At 44.3% G+C, this 20,882-nt stretch overlaps 4 protein-coding genes across 7 annotated transcripts in view; 2 read left to right on the forward strand and 2 right to left on the reverse strand.

The window, feature by feature from the left end:
- The window catches only part of LOC126568065 (palmitoyltransferase ZDHHC8), a 347,611-nt gene that overhangs the window by 14,928 nt on the left and 311,801 nt on the right, over positions 1-20,882 (reverse strand). The gene's annotated exons all lie outside the window — the stretch shown is intronic.
- Positions 4,236-6,246, forward strand: LOC126560392 (B-cell CLL/lymphoma 7 protein family member A). The gene is made up of 2 exons (XM_050216355.1): positions 4,236-4,815; positions 6,120-6,246. The coding sequence occupies exons 1-2, from the start codon at positions 4,266-4,268 to the stop codon at positions 6,236-6,238; spliced, it is 669 nt and encodes a 222-aa protein (XP_050072312.1). The 5' UTR covers positions 4,236-4,265; the 3' UTR covers positions 6,239-6,246.
- On the reverse strand, positions 10,804-17,479 carry LOC126557137 (thioredoxin reductase 1, mitochondrial). 2 transcript variants are annotated; one of them, XM_050212823.1, is made up of 2 exons: positions 17,461-17,479; positions 10,804-12,299 (listed from the first exon to the last, which is right to left on the reverse strand). In XM_050212823.1, the coding sequence occupies exons 1-2, from the start codon at positions 17,474-17,476 to the stop codon at positions 10,813-10,815; spliced, it is 1,503 nt and encodes a 500-aa protein (XP_050068780.1). In that variant the 5' UTR covers positions 17,477-17,479; the 3' UTR covers positions 10,804-10,812. The 2 variants fall into 2 exon arrangements, with proteins under 2 accessions (XP_050068780.1, XP_050068772.1); XM_050212815.1 differs by lacking the exon at positions 17,461-17,479 and adding an exon at positions 14,422-14,529.
- On the forward strand, positions 17,167-18,715 carry LOC126559949 (C-factor). Its single transcript, XM_050216113.1, has 3 exons — positions 17,167-17,308; positions 18,025-18,076; positions 18,150-18,715. Exons 1-3 carry the CDS (start codon positions 17,180-17,182, stop codon positions 18,713-18,715), a joined length of 747 nt encoding a protein of 248 aa, XP_050072070.1. The 5' UTR covers positions 17,167-17,179.

Genomic DNA, 20,882 nt, shown 5'->3' on the forward strand with positions numbered 1-20,882 from the left:
GTTTCACCATTTTTGCACAAAAATCACTAGCGCACGTACGGACGCACGCACACACACAGACAAACACGCACGAATATCAATTTTCTTCCCTTAAACCATTGGAATGTTTCTTTTTTTATATCTCTTTTCTTTATGTTTTGCCATACCGTGATCAAACGATCGATGTGTTAAACGTGTGTGTGTGTGCGCGTGAAAATGTACACACGGTGCGTGTGCAAATGTGTGACAGTGTGTGTGTGTAAGGGTATTTTTTGTGTTTTTCCCACTTTTTTGTGTTGTTACATTTTCCATTTCCAGCTCAGAAAAAAACGATCCGCAGTATGTTTTCTTCGCACGATGAAAATCTATGCTCACTCTCTCTCTCTCTCTCTCTCTCTCTCTCTCTCTCCAACACACATGCTCCGTTTTACACAAACTCATACACAGAGAGACATAGACACAGAATATGGTGCCCTTCTCCTTACTTCCGCCACGCGGTACCTTCCATTGTTGTACACACGGGCCATCCTGATACAGGTGTGCACAACAACAACAACAACAACAACGATGATAACGGTAAAGGCACACACACGCACACACTCACGCACGTGTACGTGAATGGCCGTGAAATAGTATAGTTTCTCACCCTGTGCGTTGTGCCTGTGTGCGCTCGTTCTGCTCGTTCCTCTTTGATGGGTGCGTCCTATCCGAGATCAGGAAGGGCAGGCAGGTACGGACCGGGGTCCCGATGGGCGGAAAGTTGAGAACCGCTCAAGAGGATCGCGATCTCATCGTGATGTTTTTTTTTTCTCGCGCACACAGTAACACTCACCAAACACTGCTACACACGTGCAAAAGGGGCCCTGGTGGGCAACGCACGCAAGCAACCAACTGGTTTTACAATACACCACTAGAACTATTCTTAATTACATATAAGCTAAACGTTTTCCGCTTCTTTTTTGGCTCGTTCAATGTAATAAAAAAAAACAGAATTGCTGCCCCGTAATGGCCAGCAATGTCTGACTGGCACGGTGCCTGCTTTTAATCGGCTCGCTTGCTTTCCCGCACAACACAGATGAGGTCTCTGTATTTTGGCACTTCGCCAGTTGTATGTGGACAACCCCGTTTCGTCCTTTCAACGGATCCGAGTAAAGGGACTGCCGTGCTACGTTGCGTACGCGTGTGTGTGTGTGTTTTCGATATTCCTGGCTTGCCTGGTCACACCGTCGCAACGGGAAAAATGTTCGTGGCTCTCTGACCAGATTCCCCCAGCACCAGTGAGGCAATTTACAATGGCTGTCTGACGGATGATGATATAGAGGACCAAGAGAGCGAGAGAGAGAAAGTGAGTGCGTGTCGAAATAAAGAGATAGTCGAGAAGGTACGAGACGGCAATAGAGGATAAGAAAAACATGCGTGAAGAGTGATGGAAGGATAGCGAACAGCGCCGACGAGAATGAGACCGACGATCGAGAAGTTGCGAGAGAGAGAAAGAGAGAGAGAGCAGTGAGAGGATTTGCTTCACTTTTGCTCATCCTATCTCTTCGTGGATTTGTCAAATATTGCGTGTGTCACAATGCTGCTCGGACGTACGCTAGCACCTCAGCCTGTTCACTATAAACCGGGTGCTGGGGGCAATATTACATTCATTTCAGTTCTTTATATTTGGATTTTGGATAGTTACATATTCATTTTGTTGCATAGTGAGCTTTGGAAACTGTAGCGAAAACTACCAACCAATTCGGTTTGCAGTTAATCTCGGTTTCAATCGTCACAACTGTCTGAATTTGAATCGTTCTAATCGATCGATCGGTCGCGGAAGCAACTTACCTCTAAGCAATACCATTTTCGTAGCGTACGAAACAACTTTTTACAGAATTGCAGAACAACATTTGAATTATTTCAGATGGAATGGTAAACCATTCCCTTTTATTCGTAAAGCTACCAAATGATATTGTAATCGCATCAGATGAGGTTGTACACTGCCTTGTAGCGCGCACGAGCATGTGCGTAGTTTACGCACGTGGGCAGCGCTACCCGGTGCGACAATGGTCTTCATACGGTATAGGACAGGGCCTCAAAACCCAAAACCCCAAAACCCCGGACCGTTTCCCTGTAGTGAGGACTGACAATACAACTATGTGGAATCACAAATTATAGTAACCAATTCGATGGCTGGCGTGACCTATTAAGAAAGTCGTTAAGCCAAGAAAATGTAAGGAAGTGGACCTTAAAATTCGTAAATTTCTTTATTTCTTTTTCTTTAGAAAAAAATATTTTTAACTTTTTCGAGCAAAAAGAGAATTTTAAAACAGATTTTATTGTTGTTTTTTTGCCATTTACACCCCTTACATCTACGACCGCTTAGCCGGGTAGGGCATACATTTTGTATGGGAATTAGGAATTTTTCAGAGGAAATTAAATACATCATATTTTTCATATTTTATTAAATGTATACAAAATCTTTCTTTTTTATGACCCATTCCTTAGTAACCTACCATTGAACGGTCATTTTTTTGTAAAGGGAGCCAGTTTTAGATTTGATTCAATTAACTATCGGCATACTGATACGGACAAACACATATTTTATCAATCTTCACATACGTGCGCTTGAGTAATGGTTTTGATTATTTATTACATGTGAGAGAATCATTTCGAACAACAAAAACTGTTTGTAAAAAATGTAGCTAATGAAGCTACATAGTTATTGAACAAATTTTTTTTTAGTATGACGGCTGTACAACCTTGAGTAATAGTTACCTTTTTTGTCAAACCAAACTCAAACTAGTTTAATGATGTAACTTTAACTAAACTATTTGCTCTCGAGATCTCTAACTATCTCGAAACTATCTCGAGACAAAGATAAGCCCAGCTAGTGGTTTAATAATACGTAAATTGTTGTAATGTTGCTGTAGATCTAAGGTGTTTACCACCTTGTAAGCGAAAAAAATAGAAGAAAAAATTTAAAAATTCTCAACTAAATTTTATTTGCTCGACAACAGCCTCATATTTCTTGAAATTTGAATAGAAATATAACGAGCAGCACAAATTTTTCTGATCCGAAAATCACAAATCTCTCGTGATCCATGGCCTATACAAATTCAACTCAGCACAGATACATGTGCCACCGTACAAGCCTACAGCACCATGAGTAAAACCAAACATGTAATTGCTTCATGCTACACTGCTCTCACAAATTATGCACGAAAGAGAGGAAGAGCTAAAAAGAGAGAGAGCAGGAGATCATGTGTCTGTTGGTGAGAGAGAAAGAAAGAGAAAAAGCGACTATAGCGTTTCTACGGTTCGGTTGAGTGGAGTCACCGCACGTTGCATCTGCACACAATACACCGCCACCCCGCTGTCTACGGTCCCACATGCCCATTGCTTCGAATGGCGTCCGATTGTTGTGTGTGTCCATCGCGAAATCTCCATCTTTGAAACGTTTTTGCCCTCAATACTTGGCCATCTCGTGCACGGCTCATAACGCCCACGCACACGCATTGCGCGTTTGTGAATTGAGGGCTCGGCGTTGGGTTTTATTTATTTCGCCCTTTTTTGTCCCCTGACTGGACTGGACCCTCGGAACGTGCGCGGCCATAACACACCACAATCCGCGTGAGAGCGTGACGTTCGCTTCGATTGCAGATGGCTTCCGTCGGCAGCGGCAACACACCCTAGGGATAGGTTAGTAGCCCCCTATAATATGGGCAGTGAGCATAAGGCTCAGCCTCACACCGTCACCACCACCATCACCACCACCATCACCACCACCAACATCACTACCACCATACACACGATCAAACTGCTGCTGCTGGCATCATCCTCAACCGACGTTCTTCCTTGACGCTGCCGCTGGAAGGAACCCGAACTGGTAAGCGTCTTCTATCAAAACGTGCACACGCCACCCGAAGATATCGTGTGGAGATTCACAATCTAGCTGTAACCAAAACACTGGAAGGTAAACATAATGCTTGCTCGAGTACTATTTTCGTATTTGTTTGTATGCGGTATGTATATTTTGAAATGAAAGCTCATTGTTTCTGACCCTTCGTAGGTTGGTCGTACCATCTAAATGTTACACTCCTCACCGGCAGCTTGGTTGTGAGCGTCAGACGAAAGAATTACCATTGTTTTTCAACGATCGAACATACAAAGACAGTTCGTTGCGCGAACCGGCCTCTCTGGAACGGCGGCAGGCACAAAAACACACACACCCCCTTCAACCTCCCCCCCTTCCCCCTAACAAAAACGCGACCACGGCAACAACGGCGGCGCTGACGAGGCGGATGGTGGGCGTGGTGGTGAAGGAGAAGGGTAGCAGCGGCAGCAGCAGCACCGGCTCGACCATGTCGCGCAGTGTACGGGCGGAAACCCGGGCCAGCAAGAAGGATGACGTGAAGAAGCTGATGCTGTCGATGGACCGAGTCCGGCACTGGGAAAAGAAGTGGGTCACCATCGGCGAAACGTCCATGAAGATCTACAAATGGGTACCGATTTCGACCAACGACAAGAAGAAGCCGGGCCCGGGTAGCGGATCGGGCGGCGGTACGGCCGGATCGGGTGGCACGACGGGTACCAACGCCACCACCAACACCACCGGCAGCGGCAAAACATCCGGCACGGATGGACAAACGAATGGGCAGGCTGGTGGGGCACCGGTTGGTGGTGGACAGGTGAACGGTGGCGGTAACAGTACGGGCGCGGTGACCGCGAACGGTAACAGCAATAGTAGTGAAAACAAGGAAAACAACAGCAGAAAGCAGTTGCCACCGCCACCCGCCGGTACGGACTCCAACTCCAACTCCAACTTTGGTCTCGCGGAAGACTCCAACACCTGTAAGTAGCGTAACAGTTGCCCTCGCATGCCAGATTCGTGTTGTGTGTACTGACTAAGAGCGAGTGAGTGATATCAATCATTCATATCCTATCAAACTCACTTCATTCAAAGCACTATGGATAATCTGCTCAGGGCAAGTAATGAATGGACCAGTTTTGGTTCCTTTTTATTATTTTTTTAACGACACTTTCTAAACAAGCCGGCTTGCCTCAAAACCACGCTTTGATAAACATGTACTACTTGATCACCCGAGTGTCGATCGCCGTCTGTCCTTCGTATCCTCGACACAAACACCCATCAAGGACGAACAGCTCTAGTCCTCTCTTTTTCCCCTTCTCTCTCTCTATATATATCTCTCTCTATTTCGTTGATAGCTCTCGCTCTCGTCCACGACGTCGTTTCTTCCGTCCCTGATTTGTCGATGATGATGTAGTCCATGACTTCATTTTACTTATTCTTTTAAATATGTGTTCATTAATCTTCATCTACTTCTTCATTTTGCGACCATAATATATAATTAAACAAATTTTTGAAGTAGTTTTTGCAATACGTGCGTGAAATGAAATATGTCCATGTTCATATGGATGATTGAATTAAAGCAAAAAGATTTTTTTCACATTTTTAATTAATTAAATAGTAGATTATGCACGTAATAACTCTGTTATTCAATTTTAATTTTTTGTTCAATTCGAAATCCGTTTATTTATACTGAATAGGCATAGTTTTGGTTTAATAAGAAGGAAGTGGAGAATACGATCAAAAGCAGGGTTAAAGACTGTATAGACTGCATCCACTTGCGAAACCGATTCTAAATGAGAGCAAATGTAGTAGGTGAAACACATGAGATGCAAAACATCGGTGGAATGACAAACGAGAGCTACTTTTCTTCAGAGTCGAAAATATTTAATTAAGGGATAAAAGTATGACTTAGAGCCAAAAATTGATGCCTTCGAGTCAAAAATTGTTGCGCAGTGTCAATTTTTTTTTGCCGTATGGACAAAAATTTATGAGTGCTGTTCCTGACTTAGAGGTAAAATTTAGCGGCTGTAACTTAAAAGTGGAAGCATATCCTGCGAAGTAGATATCTGTGCACGATACATTCAACCATCCTCTCCCCAAACCCCCTACTCAGTACTTTACCAAGTATTCTGTATTAACGACTCCCAAAAGAATTCTGAAAAATATCAAATCCTAGTAGTGAGTAAGTAAGAGTGAATTGATTTCTTGAAAAAAGTTGTTAGTCTCATCACTATGCCAGACTTACTTATGCTTTTCATCTTTTCTTTTCTCCCCCCCAATGAAGGTTTTTCGATCGTGAGCGATTCGCAGGGTGCAACCGACTTTGTGTCGAACATGTTCTCGGAGGACTCGAACTCACAAGGCAGTGATAGCGCGCAACCGAAGCGAATGAAAACGGAGTAGAGTACACACAACAAACGTCGCCACCACTACGACCCTTTATATACATATAAGCATATATAGGACAAACACCGTAAGCGTTTAAAAACCACATCCCCTCTCCACACACACACAAACACACACACCCACTCATCCCTTACTCTTTATCGGACCATCATCAAACTGACTGCTCTTCCCCTCATTACTTTTGCCATCATCATCATCGTATTAAAAATTGGAACTAACCACAGAATAATGAGCACAAGAGGGGGAAGCAGAAACCAGGAAGGATGGGAAGAGGGCCGAGTAGTGGGACGAGCTAGACGTTTAGTATTAGCTTTTAGAGAACGAAGCAATCGTGTGTGTGTGTGCTTTTTGCTTTTTTCCATTAATTATTTTAGGGTAAAGAATTGTTTTCTACTTTACCCTTTTCCTACCATACTTTTTCGATAATTTTTAGGTTAGATTAGGTTATTTTTATCTTTTTTTTTTGTAAATGAATTTTCATCTTTTCCGTGAATAATTGGAACGGATCAAATTTGAGCAGGCGAGCGTTTTTGCCGCTTTGAAAATTGTTTCTAACAATCGCTTGAACGCGGATAATCCGTGCGAAGAAATTGAATTCTAAGCATTTTGGGGAACCTTTTTGTACGTGCTCATTAGATTATCGCGACACTGCACACACTCACCAAACATAGAAAAATACCCCCTTCCCCCTTTTGTTGCGTTTCCTCCGGGCCACGAAGGAGTTCAAAATGAAAATTTCAGATTCTCATGAGAGGTTGTGAAATTTTCTTGCTTTGAAATCGCTTTTTGAGAACCTACACCGCTTGTTGAGAAATACACAAGCTACCAACACAGGACTATAGAGAAAAAGCTGAATTCACTCATTTCAAACTTTTTGACAGTTTCACATCGATTTCAAGGGGGTTTTCAAGGGGTTAGGGGCGGCCCGGTGGTGTAGGCGACAGCGGCGCCGGTCTTTAAACGGCAGGACCGGGGTTCAAATCCGATCCGGACCGTTCCCCCGTAGTGAGGACATGACTATTCAACTACGTGGTACCGGCAGTCTAGTAAGCCATTTCGATGGCCGGCATGACCTTAGAGATCGTTAAGCCAAGAAGAAGCAGACATCGATTTCAACAGTTTGAATTCTCCCGTGGCCCTGGGCCTTTAAGACGAATCGATTACGACGAGATGAAACAAGAATTAATCCCCCCGTGTAAAGACAGACTATAATGTTAGGTTTATAAATGTTAGTTTTTTTAATTGGGACGCCCTTTTATCCAGCTGTAATATCTGTTACAGCATTGTGCTGATCCGCGAATGAAGAGAAGAAAAAAAACATTCATGAGAACAAGATTGATAGGAAACTAGTCGAGAGAGAGAAGAACAGAAAAGCAAATACGGGCGAAGGAGAAATAATTACCAATAACACACGTGCATTTATGCTACCCCTTCCCACACACACACCCACTCATGCGCTCCAACCAATATGTTAGGGAAGAATGTATCCTCACACCACACCAAAGGGGAGAGAGTAGGTCGGAGCATCAGTAGTGCAGGCATAAGGGTTGAGCAAACATTGTAAGCATAAGCTCCAGCTCATTACGATAGATATAAACTAATCCCCCGCAACCTTCGTCTTCAACTCTTCTGATACTGATCGTTAAGTACGGGATCTCGGATACTTAACGGTGCAGCGACGATATCGTGCGCATGGACTTCTGAAATAAATCTCTCCCTTATTTCGCCCCAGAGATGGGCGATGGAATTGATAAACACACGTTGCAGTTTTATTTCAACTTTTAATCCTTCCTGGTCGGTGTTGTGAGTTGTGTTAGGCTGGAGTTAACTGCTCAGTCGTACGATTTTTGGTCGTACAACGGTCATTCTATTCATCTTGGAAATCCCATACCAAAATATGAAATAATCGCACGACTGAGCAGTGACTCTAGCCTTAACAGTTATAAATGATGGCGGAGTTCGAGACACATTCGGATTCGGATAGTTTGAAGAAAAACCATTACGGTGGTGTACAAACATCCGATAAGGCATCAATCGCATTATTGTGTGAAAAATGGCTCTCTCTCTCTCTCTCTCTCTCTCTCTCTCTCTCTCTCTCTGTCATGGGCATTAGGTACATACGGAGAAGTAACCGAGCTGATCTCTAAATTAAAGTTCATAAAACTATTCTGCAGTAGTGTATTCTTCTTCTTCTTGGCCTGCTCAAGGTTGAGCACGTCCTTTTCCAGGACTACTCGAGTCTCGAGCGACAGTCCTCCATTCACGGCTGCGCTTCCGATCTCCGACGGGTTTGACTCCACTTGCTCCAGCCAACGGGCTCGTTGTGTTCCTCTACGCTACGCAGCGACACGGGTCGCTGTCAAGCACCTTACTGGTGGGTCCGGCATCCTTCAGCTTCGACTTTGCTTTGAGAATTTCAGCACTGCCATACAGCTCAGCTTGATCGTCGTTCATTCTCCTTCGCCACAAGCCCTGCTCGCTCACACTGTCAAAAATAGTCCTTAGAATCCGCCGATCGACAATGGCGAGTGCATTGGCGTCCGCCGTCAGCATAGTCCAGCCACAGTAATGTGCTGAATAGCGATTCGAAGTCTTGCGATTGGGGTATCTACCCCTCTAATTCATGAAGGGAGATAAGATAGTGCTGCAGTAATTAAGGAGTTATTGTGATGGTCATTGCGGCATAAATATTGGAGGTCTTTCACGAAGTCAAAATCGGTGTAGCCTTATAAATTTCCTTTGGACTCTCTCTACTTTCTGCATAGCAGAAGCACCGGCTGAAATCCAGATTACGCTGGCATGGTCCAAAGTGGAGCGAACCCAGCAGCAACAGAGAGTGTTTAGACGCAATGGGCCTCGTATTTCGAACGACATGAGGAAATGAGGAGTTTATGTGTTCATGAAATGAAAGGTTTACGTCCAACTATACCCCAAGATCTTTGGAGCAGGAAGCTTTAGTTAATTGGGCGCCACATAAGAAGTATTTCCAAACCAATCGTCCTACAGATGGTCTCCCGAAAGAAATAACACAACATTGTGGGGGGACAGAGAAATGCGTGAGCACCAATCAGCAAAATCGGTCAGAGAGCCTTGAAGAGAACGATGGTCGGAGGATGAGGACACGGGAAGAAAGATTTTAATGTCGTCATAAGAAAGGAGGAGTCCATCACGGAAAAGAGAAGTGAGGCGGTCTAGACCTAAACTAAATAAATAAAACGATAACAATAGCACTACTTGCTCTTCCGTGAGGGGCACCAAATAACCTCACGAATGCGGAAAACCCGTTGTATAGTTTAAAAGAGTTGGACCCATTTGAAAGGAAAGATCCTAACCGAGACAGTAACGGTATGCCGCTAGCTTGCCTAATAGGAGGTTGTAGGGTAGACTATCGAAAGCATCTTTGAAGTCTGTGTAGATTGTGTGTACTTTTTGCGAGATTTAGCATAAAAATTGATACAAAGCACATAGGAGTAGTTGTAGTTGAGTGCTGGTGCGGGGGAATGACATTAGTCACTAAAAGGAGGACGTAGGGTTGAACAAGGGACTCGAATACTTTGGCTATAGCACAAAGGATAGCAACTGAATTTTCATTAATTTTGACTGTATTGGAAATTATTGAATTACTTGGTGTGTATCATATACCTTCGGACAGAGACAATATACTGCAGCTCGGATCCACAAACAATCCAGAAAAATCTTCATGCAGCCGGGAATAGTCGGGAACTAATCTTAGAAAAGGTGACAGATTCCTCTTACCATCTCTCTTGGTTGATTTTAAAGTCAGAATTAACTAAACCTGGTACCTGGTACAAAGCTCAGTTGAAGATAAGCTTTTTCTTTCAAAGGTTCTATTAAAGCAGCACAATCAGGCAGAAGGAAGGCATTATTTGAAGTTTAAAACTTGCGATTTCGATACATGTATTTGAGTTTCCTGTGTTTCATGTGATACTGATGGGAATAAGCACGTAAAAAGGAATAAACGGAATGCGAACGCGCGAAACCGTTTCATTGGCGGGAGACCGTAACCGTTACCGCTCTTTCTGCTTGATACTGATACATGGGAACGCTCTCTACTCCTGTGCTGTGCTATTTTCGGTGCTTTGAAGAATGATCCTACTTCTGTGTCTTTCGAGGAGGGGGAGATGAAACTCTTTCCTAATTATCCTGATCTTCTCCTAAATGGTTCTAAACCAAAAGGTACCCTAGTTTCATCCTTTTTGTCCACCACAACAAATCACACACACAAATACCAACATCAAAACGCACACTCAATTACATTGAGCGTTTACAATTCTCACAGCGCTATGGACCTTTTTTTTAAATAGTTTGAAACCAACTCCCTTTATCTGTGTCTCTTTTAGTTACTTCCCCTCCAGGATCGTTTTTGTGTTTGCTGTTAAAGCAAAATAATTTTGAATTTTTGTTTTGAAGAACCTACATCCCTGTAATATATAAAAGCACACCTAACAACAACCTTCCTCTCCCGCCAATGATGAAGATAAAGAAGGAAAAAAAAAGTGTATGTGAATATTTGTTTGTTCGGGTTCGGGATGAACGACCGTGACCTGCGTTTAGCTGCAGCAGGTTGCCGGTGTCGGATCCAGTCCGGAACTCTTGGTGATGGCGAGCCGAGTGAACTCTTCCGCTACCGTCGGATGAATGCCCACGGTGTTGCGAAGAATCTGCATGGTTAGTCCACACTTGAGGGCAGCAGCAAACCCTTGAATGACCTCACCGGCGGCCGGTCCAAGGAAGTGAAGTCCCAGCACACGCTGGTTGCCTTCGCGCAGGGCCACCGCCTTCAGGTAGCAGTAGCGTACGGAGCGTTGCGGCACAAAGAACTCGGTCGGCTTGTAGTATGCATGGTACACCTCGATGCCATCCTTGCCGTGGGCCGCTTCCGCTGCCTCCTCGCTCAACCCGACACATCCATACTCGAGCGGCGTAAACACGGTGGTCGCCACATCTGCATAGTCCATCCGCTCGTCCGACCCACCGAACAGGCGACGGGCAATGATACGCCCGGCATGGATCGCAACTGGTGTCAGTTCGGGTTTCTTGTACAGCACGTCACCGACCGCGTAGATGTGTGGCACATTCGTCTGATCGATGTCGTTCACATCGATCTTGTCCGATTTGCCACCCTCGGCCGTAACGACACCGGCGTTCGCCAGTTTCAGCGTGCCCGTTTCCGCCTGACGACCGATCGCAAACAGTACCGTATCGAATACGTCCTCCGCCGTAGTGGTACCACCCTCGGTTTCCGTTTCGTACCGTACTAGCAGCCGACCGTCCGCCTGCTTCTCCACCGCTAGTGGACGCGAACGGTGATGGAAGCTGATGCCCTTCTCCACCATCGAATCACCGATCATGGTGGCCATCTGCTGGTCGAACCCGCGCAGCAGAATCGAACGGACCATTACGGTCACGTCGTATCCGAGGCCTTTGAGAAAGCCGGCACACTCAAGCCCAATGTATCCGGCACCGACCAGCAGCGTTCGGCCGGGTGCATGCGGCAGACTGAAAATGTCATCGCTCGTAATGCCAAACTCGACCGCACCCGGAATGTCCGGATAGCGGGGCCGTCCACCGACAGCAATCACCACGTGCTTGGCACGCAGTTCGCGCTCGGTTTGGTTCTTCATGACCGCCACCACGGTGTGTTCGTCCTTGAAGTAGCCGAGTCCATTCACGTACTCTACCTTCTGGTCGCGCAGATCGACACGTGTCACCCAGTTTACCGACTTTACGTGGTTCTGGACGGACTCGGTCAGCGTGCCCCAATCGTGCCGGATCGATTCCGGTTCCGGCAGCTTCCAGCCGTACGGTTGCGAGTCGTGTATTGCTTCACCGAGCAGCGACGCCTGATGCATCAGCTTCTTCGGAATGCAGCCTACATTAACGCAGGTACCGCCGAGGCCCCATTTGGTGCCACGTGGCGACGGTTTCACGAAGTCCAGCACGGCCACCTTGGCACCGAGCTGCACTGCCTGCTTGGCGCATGCCAAACCACCGGATCCGCCCCCAATCACCACCAGATCGTAGTCGTAGTTTTCCTCTGCAACGAAACGGACAGATTTTAGTATTAGCGAACGTGCAACCGTTTATGGTTGCTACCTTGTGGTGCAACGGTTTGATCGAGTGATTGTAACAGTTGAAGTAGCAGCAGGCGCTGTGTTACGATATGGCAAACGATGGAACTGGTAGACGTTTCCATTTTTGGGAAAATAAATTTAAACCGTCATCAGCAGATACTAACGCACGATCGAAGCAGAAGCCATGGAAGAAAATCGTTTTGTAGTACGAAAAAACAACGAAGCAGGAAACTCTTTTACAAGCCGGCTAAAATGAAAACACACTGGTGTAACTGTCAAACAAACGTCAAAAAGGGCTGAGGAGGCCGGCAGAAAGAAACATAAAGTGTGTGTATGTGTGCATGTGAGCACATTTTAACCCTGACGTGACGGGATATCCGGGTAGCCAGCAACTTTGTTGGAGACTTATCAGCTTCTTTTACGTAATTACGTTTTATTCTCATGAAAGTTCATTTAACTCTTCTTTTTCTGTTAAATTAAATATACTACCTCAATTGCTAGTAATTTTCGGGTTATGAACCTTCATAGTTGACTTGTTTTTTTTTTGACAAAATGAAAATCATCTAAAAAATAATTTTAGTGTTTTAATAAAATTTGGCAACCAAATGCGTCTAATAGTTTGTAGAACTGTAAACCACGGATATAATTTGATTTTTTCAGAATTTAAATTTCAGTAAGTAAATATTTAACGGTGTTTAAATTTGAATAAAACCCATTGCAGAAAGCCTCGTTCTTCATAGCAAGAAAGAAACATGAAGTAAAACGGTACATTGCTGTCAAATATCGAAAGATTCGCGCACCATTTCTGAACTTTCGTCAGATTTGGTTTCTACCGATAGCTCGGGAGATTTCGTGATAAAGCAAACTTATGCATGATGAACTTGAAGTGGTTTATTCAAAGCTCACTTGGATTTTAAAACCTCAATAAAAAAATATTTTTTCATTTTTAAGGCTGCCAAAAATAGATACATGATTAGTGTGTCTTTTTGACAGCTCAATCCCAAGAGTTTGGAGCGATTTTTTAGCTTTTAAATTATAATGTTTTAACCACTTTTGATCAATAACATGAACAAAGCAGAAATTGAAAATAGCTTTCAATTTTTTTTCGTAAATAATTATTCCTTTTATAATTTTTAAAACCTGTATTAGCAATGCCTAAAATAGGAACACCGCCTGCCTGAAAATAGGAGCATTATGCAGAAAACAGTAACAAAATCAATGTTTGCTTTTTAACGAATATTTGTTAAAAATTGAATTGAACCCCTAAACCAAGCATATCGAAACATTCTTCGACAGTTGAACAACCAAAGTAATACGACTTTAGTGAAAAAAAAAATTACATCAATAAATATTTTGGATTTTTTAGCCGAACGGCTCCATTAGCCTGACGACAACTGGTACAGTTACACCATATTCGTTCCAAATTTACTATTCACGAATTTAATAAAACTGATTGATTTGAACAGCCTGAACACATTACGATAACGGTTCTTCAATAACGGATGCTAACAAAACACCCGTTTCTTCTTATTTACTGGTAGTAAAATTCTGAAAATTGCACATAAGACATATGATATAATCTTTTAATAGCTGTAAGAAGCATTTTATTGTAAAAATTCTGCAAAGCACTTCGTAATTATTTTTTTAAGTTTTTAATTTTAAGAGAAAAAAGCATAACATTTTAATATTTATCACTTGAAAACGACATAGACTGGATGGTCGTATGTAGAATGTATAACAATAGAAAGATTAAAAGGTAACTAAATTGAAATTAGAATATAGCTCCACAATTGGCTTTCGTATAAAAAAGTTATAAGCCTTCCAAATTGCCTGGAATAGGGGTATATAAAAAATAACTTGTGAAAAACTGATTTAGTGTTTTCAGAAAAAATCAAGAAAATTTTCAAATGAAGATAGCTGTAATTTGCTCACATAAAATAAATTTCAAGTACATCGGATATCCGGCTGCCTGAAATAGGATCAACTTAATTTACAATCCTGTTGAGGTGATTTTGTTTTTTTTTTTCTTCTTAACACGAATTTATATAAAAATGTACCGATTACCGCGTCTCCACTTCTACTCACTTGCAAACATGACGGTGGCCTGTGTGCGAAGAAGTCGCACACACTGTACTGCATTTATAAGGTTCCGCACGGGTCTCGTAAGCACGGCGGTTGCCATAGCTTTGTGTTTGTGTGCGTGTGTGTTGAGCGTATGAGTGTGTACGTGTGTCTGCTGTTTGCGTATGTGTGCGGTGGCGACGACGACCGGTGATGATGTTGCTGTTTTTAATATTGTTTCTACTTTGGCACACAAACACACATTCACCCTACGGCGCAGATAAAGCCCAAACACACACGGTCAAAGGTGTGCCGCGCGAAATCGGAAAATGTCGTAATAATTCACCCGATCGTTATCCTTTTGATGTACTTTTACATTGCTTCACTACATATGCACACACACGCACACACTGGAAGTGCCGGTATAGAAAAGAGAAAGGATAAAAGAAAAGGGAAAATGGTATGTGGAGCTGGAGTTTTATGGCACGGAGGCACACACGACGTAACAACAATATGCTGGGTTATGCTTTTTGCTTTGATTTACAACGTCTTTTACAACAAATTACTGAGCTGTCAATACAGTTTCACTTGGTACCGCGATGCGATGTTTTGCACTGAAACGGTTGGCCTTTGGAGAAACGTTGGCCATATAACACGCGAAAAATCGCGGGTAGCGCGTGTATTTCTCCCCGTGCTTCTACTAAACCCACGGATCGTATGCGGGACACCGTCGTTGTCCGGAGCCAAAAAATCCGATCAAAACAACGCACACTCTCTCAAAGCTAGGCAGCAGACACCACCACCACCATTACAATCATCGCTGACGCAAGTGACAAGCGTGACAGAAGAAGCATGGCCGCAAGCCGTGAGGTGAAATAGAAGCGTGATTTCTCGTGCATTTCATGTGTCTGAAAAATTCAATCCGGCGTCTGGCGCAGATGATTTTTAGCTTCCTTGGCTTAATTAGTTTATCCATGGGAGTGTGAGTTCTGCTAACTGCTTTATATGTTGGAGCTTGAGTATTATGAGGTATGCGCCTACTTAGAACATTAAAAGACATTTTGTGTAAGCAAGTCGAGCTTGAACTGCCCAAGTACCTTCAATTACTAGCGGACATCCTCAACGCTAAAGTTGGTTAAGTTATTTCTGCCTTTCTTAAGAAGTTTTCCATTTTTCGCCCTATTATCAATAAAAATACTCCATTTAACGTTCTCAACATCATCACCCTGACCTGAGGAGTAAATCATACTTATGTGTGCCATCATTTCGTCATAATGTGAAGTTGATGGACGGTATCTCTATCTCCCCCTCCACTCACGTTTGACCATTGTCTTCCGCTGTGAGCAGTCTACAAACAATCGAGACGATTCTCGATTATTTCTGCAGGAGAGGAACGACGAACAGTCGATCCCACCGGAAAACGAATAAGTCATGCGGGGAATGACTTGCAGAAAAATGAATGTATCAGTGTGACACTAACCTATCATGAAATCGCATGGGAGGATGGTTATTTCCAACCCCCCGTACCCACCCCACCAAATGGAGCGCTAAATAGTTTCACAACCTTTTGGAATCCGCTGCCCGGTTGCCTAGTAACGCATTGCGAAGCATTCACCAACACGAAACACACGGTGGGCTTCCTCTAGGGGTGATTCATTCGTTACGGATGATGTTATGGGTCCTCTCCCTGGTGCTCCCTTGAGCAGAAGCCATGTAATGAAATTCGCATTCCCATACGAAGGGGATGCGGTTGGGCGAAAATAAAGTAAAAATGAAACAGTGTGCGCAGTCTTATCGGGAACACATTAGGACACGATTGACCAGCGGGAAAGAGATATCGGTTTATCAGCCTCTTTTGAGCAGTGTGATTGCGGCACTCGGAAACCTTTCAAGAACTACAATTGTCAATGCATTCGACTACTCCCACTCCCGGGTCCCCGACATGCAGTCAGTAGTAGCCACACACAGCAGATAAACTCAGCAGTATTATTATGTCAATTACAAACGGCCACTCTGTAGCTGCTGTACTCGTAGGAGTTTACTGATGACGTTTCCAATAGAGATTAGCTAGGTGCAATTAGTTTGAACGATACATAGTTTTTTCTACAAAACCTTCTGTGTCAGTATCGCATGCCCTGTTCCTCCGAATTTTACAACTATACCTTACTCTTACTCTACACTCTACCTTGACGATCTTGTACCTTCAAGAAAAATCAAAAGCGATTCGTTTTGCACCTTGTAAACACATAAAAAACTGGAGTCGCCCTTTTCTGTGCCAAAGCGTCTCACTACAATCGAGAAAGCTTGGGATTTCATTTGTGTGTTTTCAGTAAAAAAAAAATCACACCAATAACGGCAAGGGAACGAGATAGTACGTCGGAAGCCGGATTTTGACAGAACGAACCGATATAGAGCAGCAAAAAGGGAGCTAGCGAAAAAAAAAGTCAATATTCTCTCTCTCCCGCACACGGAACGCATCATTCGCGTGTCGGCCGTGGTCAGAGCCCGTTGCCGGTTACATTTTTCTTCCCAAAAGAATATCACTGTCAAAAGTTGTTTGCTTTGAAACGCTTACGTTCCGCGGTACCTCCCCGAGTACACTCCCAGAACTAACTTTCCCGACACGTGTGAAGTTCCTTTGCCTCTTTAGGTAGTGCACTATCCTGGAACTTTACCGAGGCCCCCAAACACACCCGATTGCCCAACGTTACGTCACTGTAGTGTGTACGCCGATTGCCAGGCTAGAAACGGTCTCTTGGAGAAGGAGGCCCATTCGTGCAACATGAACACCATCCTCATAACCGGCTGCAACCGTGGCCTCGGATTGGGATTAGTCAAGGTGCTTGTTGGTTTGCCGGCACCGCAACCGACCCACATCATAGCGACGTATCGTGATCCGCAGAAATCGCAGGTAGGTCGAGCCACCATATTTGTCCGTCCCTAACCAGCATCATACACACAACACTTCCACTTCCACGGCGTCTCGAATGATCTACACGCACCTTCTAGCGCTTCCCCCGTTCAGGAATCATACAACAAAACGGTGAAGTAAAGGCAACTTACGATTTATCGGCGCCATGTTTCTGTTCGCTGCTGATACTGTATATGTGTTGGTTAGTCTGCGTTCACTCAGTTGGAATTTCACTTAACAGCAAAAGGCACACAGTCGGTTGAAAGATGAAATTGTGCTGGAGCAGTGGTTGCTAATTGTGTTGCTGATGATGCCGACTGGTAGGACTGGTTCGTTTGCCGGTTTTCCTCGCGGATTCGTTCACACCTCGCTTTCTGAGTCTGGTTTGACGTGAGATGACGCTTCGCTTGCTCGTTTATTCGTGAGCTATCAAGCGAAAAAACCCGGTTATTCGCGCAGCCACGAATAATCCGATTCGCTTATGGCTAGAAGGGAACAATTATGTTTAGGATTCAATAGAACAGACCGAAAGATAAATAGAAAAGAAAGAGACAGCGAGAGTCTGTGTAATCCGCCATTACCATGTAATGACAAAACGCCATGCAATGGAACCTTTTCGCTTGACTGTTGTAAGGTTCATCTTCCTTTTGATGTTTTCACTTTTGTATTTTCGACCGTTGAAATTCTAAATCATTTCACTTTCTTCACAATTTTAGGATCTGCTCGCGCTTGCCAAACAGCACTCCAATATAGTTCCGTTGCAATTCGGTAAACTATTCATACGACGGTACCCTTTTGTGCGCTTTACTAATTTCATCCTGCATTGTCCCTCTCGTTTTAGATGTGAAAAACTTCGATCAGTACGATCAATTCGCAAAGGATGTAGATTCACTGCTTCAGGGTGCCGGCCTAAATGTGCTGTTCAACAATGCAGGCATCTCACCGAAATCGACCCGCCTAAACTTTACCAAGCAGGACGATCTGGTGGACACGTTCGTTACCAACACGGTGGCACCGATCATGATGACGAAAGCGTTTGTGCCACTGCTGAAAAGAGCGTCCGATCGCGCCTCGTCCGCACCGGTCGGTCCGCAGCGGGCCTGCATCGTGAACATGAGCTCGATCCTGGGCTCGATCGAAGCGAACCGCGAGGGAGGTCTGTACGGGTACCGGACGTCGAAAGCCGCCCTTAACGCGGCCACCAAATCGATGAGCCTCGATCTGAAGGGCCACCAGATAATGGCGGTTGCACTACATCCGGGCTGGGTGCAGACCGATATGGGCGGTTCTAAGGCACCGCTTACGGTGGAGGAAAGCTGCACTGCGATGGTCCGCACGCTGCTCGCCCTGAACGAAACGAACAATGGAGGATTTTTGCAGTACGATGGCAAACCGCTACCATGGTAGTGTTTTTATTCTTCTGTTTCTCATTATTTGTTTTGAATATAATTGGCATTTGATGGAAATATACTCGGGGTAATATTTGTAGCGGTCGGTGGTTCTGTCTGAATAGTTATAAACTGGGAAAGAGGAAATTGTTCCACGACTTTACTGGTATAGTCAGTCTCTCTCTTTCGTCCGTGGACTAAATACTTGGCTAGATCATGCCGGCGATCGAATGACTTACTAGACTTATCGATACCACGTATTTGGATAGTCAGCCCTCATTACAGGGGATGGGACGTTACGGTTCGGATGGGATTAGAACCCGGGTCCTGTCGTGTGAAGATCGGCACTGTTATCGTCATAACAATGGGTCGATCTGAATGGTTTTAAAAACTTATGAATAACCACTTTGTTGGGTTGTCAGTCCTCACACTTCGGGGCTACGGTAGAGATATATTTTTTAAAGCCTGCAGTATGCTGATCATTTTCGTTCTCATTGTGCAGTCAAAACACATGCATCCACATTTCAAATCGTGTTCTTGCTGCCTACAGCTGTGGTTAGTGTAAAGAAGCTCTTTTTAAAAAGGAGACTGCATCTGCTCACTAACATGTCGAGAGTTGAGTGTGCGAAGAGCTAGCTCGTGTGAGCAAAGAGCTTGAAATGTACGAAGAGCTACCTCGTCAGGGCGAGAACTCGAAGAGCGCTAAGAACTGTCTCATGAGGGTGAATGAGTGATAGCTCTCGTGAGCGTTTAGATATTGAAGAGCCACCTCACACGTGAGTTAATTTTGTTCCGGTTTAGAGATTGAAGATGGAAAAGAGCTACTTCGTGATGGAGAAGAGCTTCGTAGAGTTACCTCATGTGAACGAAGATTTTGAAGAGTGCGAAAAGCAACGTCGTGAGGACGACCCCGACAATTTTGTCTCGTCGTAGAGAATGAAGAGGGCGAAGAGCTACTTCGTGAGGGCGAAGCCATCTATACTCACACGTGAGGCAATTTTGTCTCGCCCATGACGGAATGGGTGGTAACGACGACGAGTTTTTTTTTCTAATTTTGAAGTACATAGTTTGAATTTGAGAAGAGTGATGAGCCCTACCTTTTTGAAATAGAAGGGCGCACTCAGAGTCCTCGGTTTATTGATGTGAGGCCTCTCAATAGCTCCCGAGCTCTCTACCCAACACCAGCTGTGGTGTAGATGTGTCTCTTGAAAAAAAAAAAAAACACAAGTGTGCATTGAAACTCTAGGGAGGTCGATTTATGTGTTGCGTTTTGTGTGTAGGAATAACTGAGAGAGAGCATGTAGCGATTTCTCGCTCTTGCCATCTGTCAAATCATCCCCCGTGTAGGCGCACTTTTTCTTGTGTTTTCAGCACCCTGTGAGTTGTGTGAACATAGGGCAGTCCAGTTTTGTTTGATCCATTACTTGCGTCCGCGTTAGTCATCTGCTACTGTTTTTTCTTCTATCCAGGGCCTATTTGTTTGTGTTTTCTGTTAAATGTTCACGTGTATCTTTCATCCCCATAGTGTTTGGCACAAGTGCGTACTAATCCTTAGGCCCTTCTAAATTGCCTAGCATCAGCACCCGTCTGGTACATGAGTTATTATTTTTTTGAGTGTTTTTTGTCTTCTTTTTGGTTAGCGGAATCCCCAATAATAAAGCAAGACACAATTGTTGCGGCTGTGTGTTGGGTAGATAGAAGGGTGTGCCTGACTTCGATACGTGGAGTTCCGTCAGTCTGTTGCATCGAAGCAATTCCATACACTGCTGTGGGTATGAGTGACAGACATATATCGAGTCTCCAGTAACAATGTGCTTCCAATGATGGTTTTAGACATGTAATCAAGCAGTTAAAAGCAGCTTTTGAAGACGTAGTAACGTGTTACAACTAGGAACCATCTTTTGCGTGACATCCTGTTTCCATCACAGCAATATAAAACACACCGGAACAAGGAACAGACACGCACTCAAGTTACAACGGAAAACAACACATACACATAGGCTCTGTTATCGCTTATCGACTCATTGTGTGACGCCTCATAGTGCGTTCATATAGTGCCATCGCTTTTGTGCAACAGCGTATACGACACACACGCTACCACTCTCACGAGTGCCAGTTGAACGAACGATCGCCAGCCGATCGGAACGAAACGACGACCGTGACACAGAGGTCCATCCACACGCAAG

The sequence above is a fragment of the Anopheles maculipalpis genome, chromosome X (assembly GCF_943734695.1).
Source record: "Anopheles maculipalpis chromosome X, idAnoMacuDA_375_x, whole genome shotgun sequence".
Taxonomy (NCBI): Eukaryota; Metazoa; Arthropoda; class Insecta; order Diptera; family Culicidae; genus Anopheles; species Anopheles maculipalpis.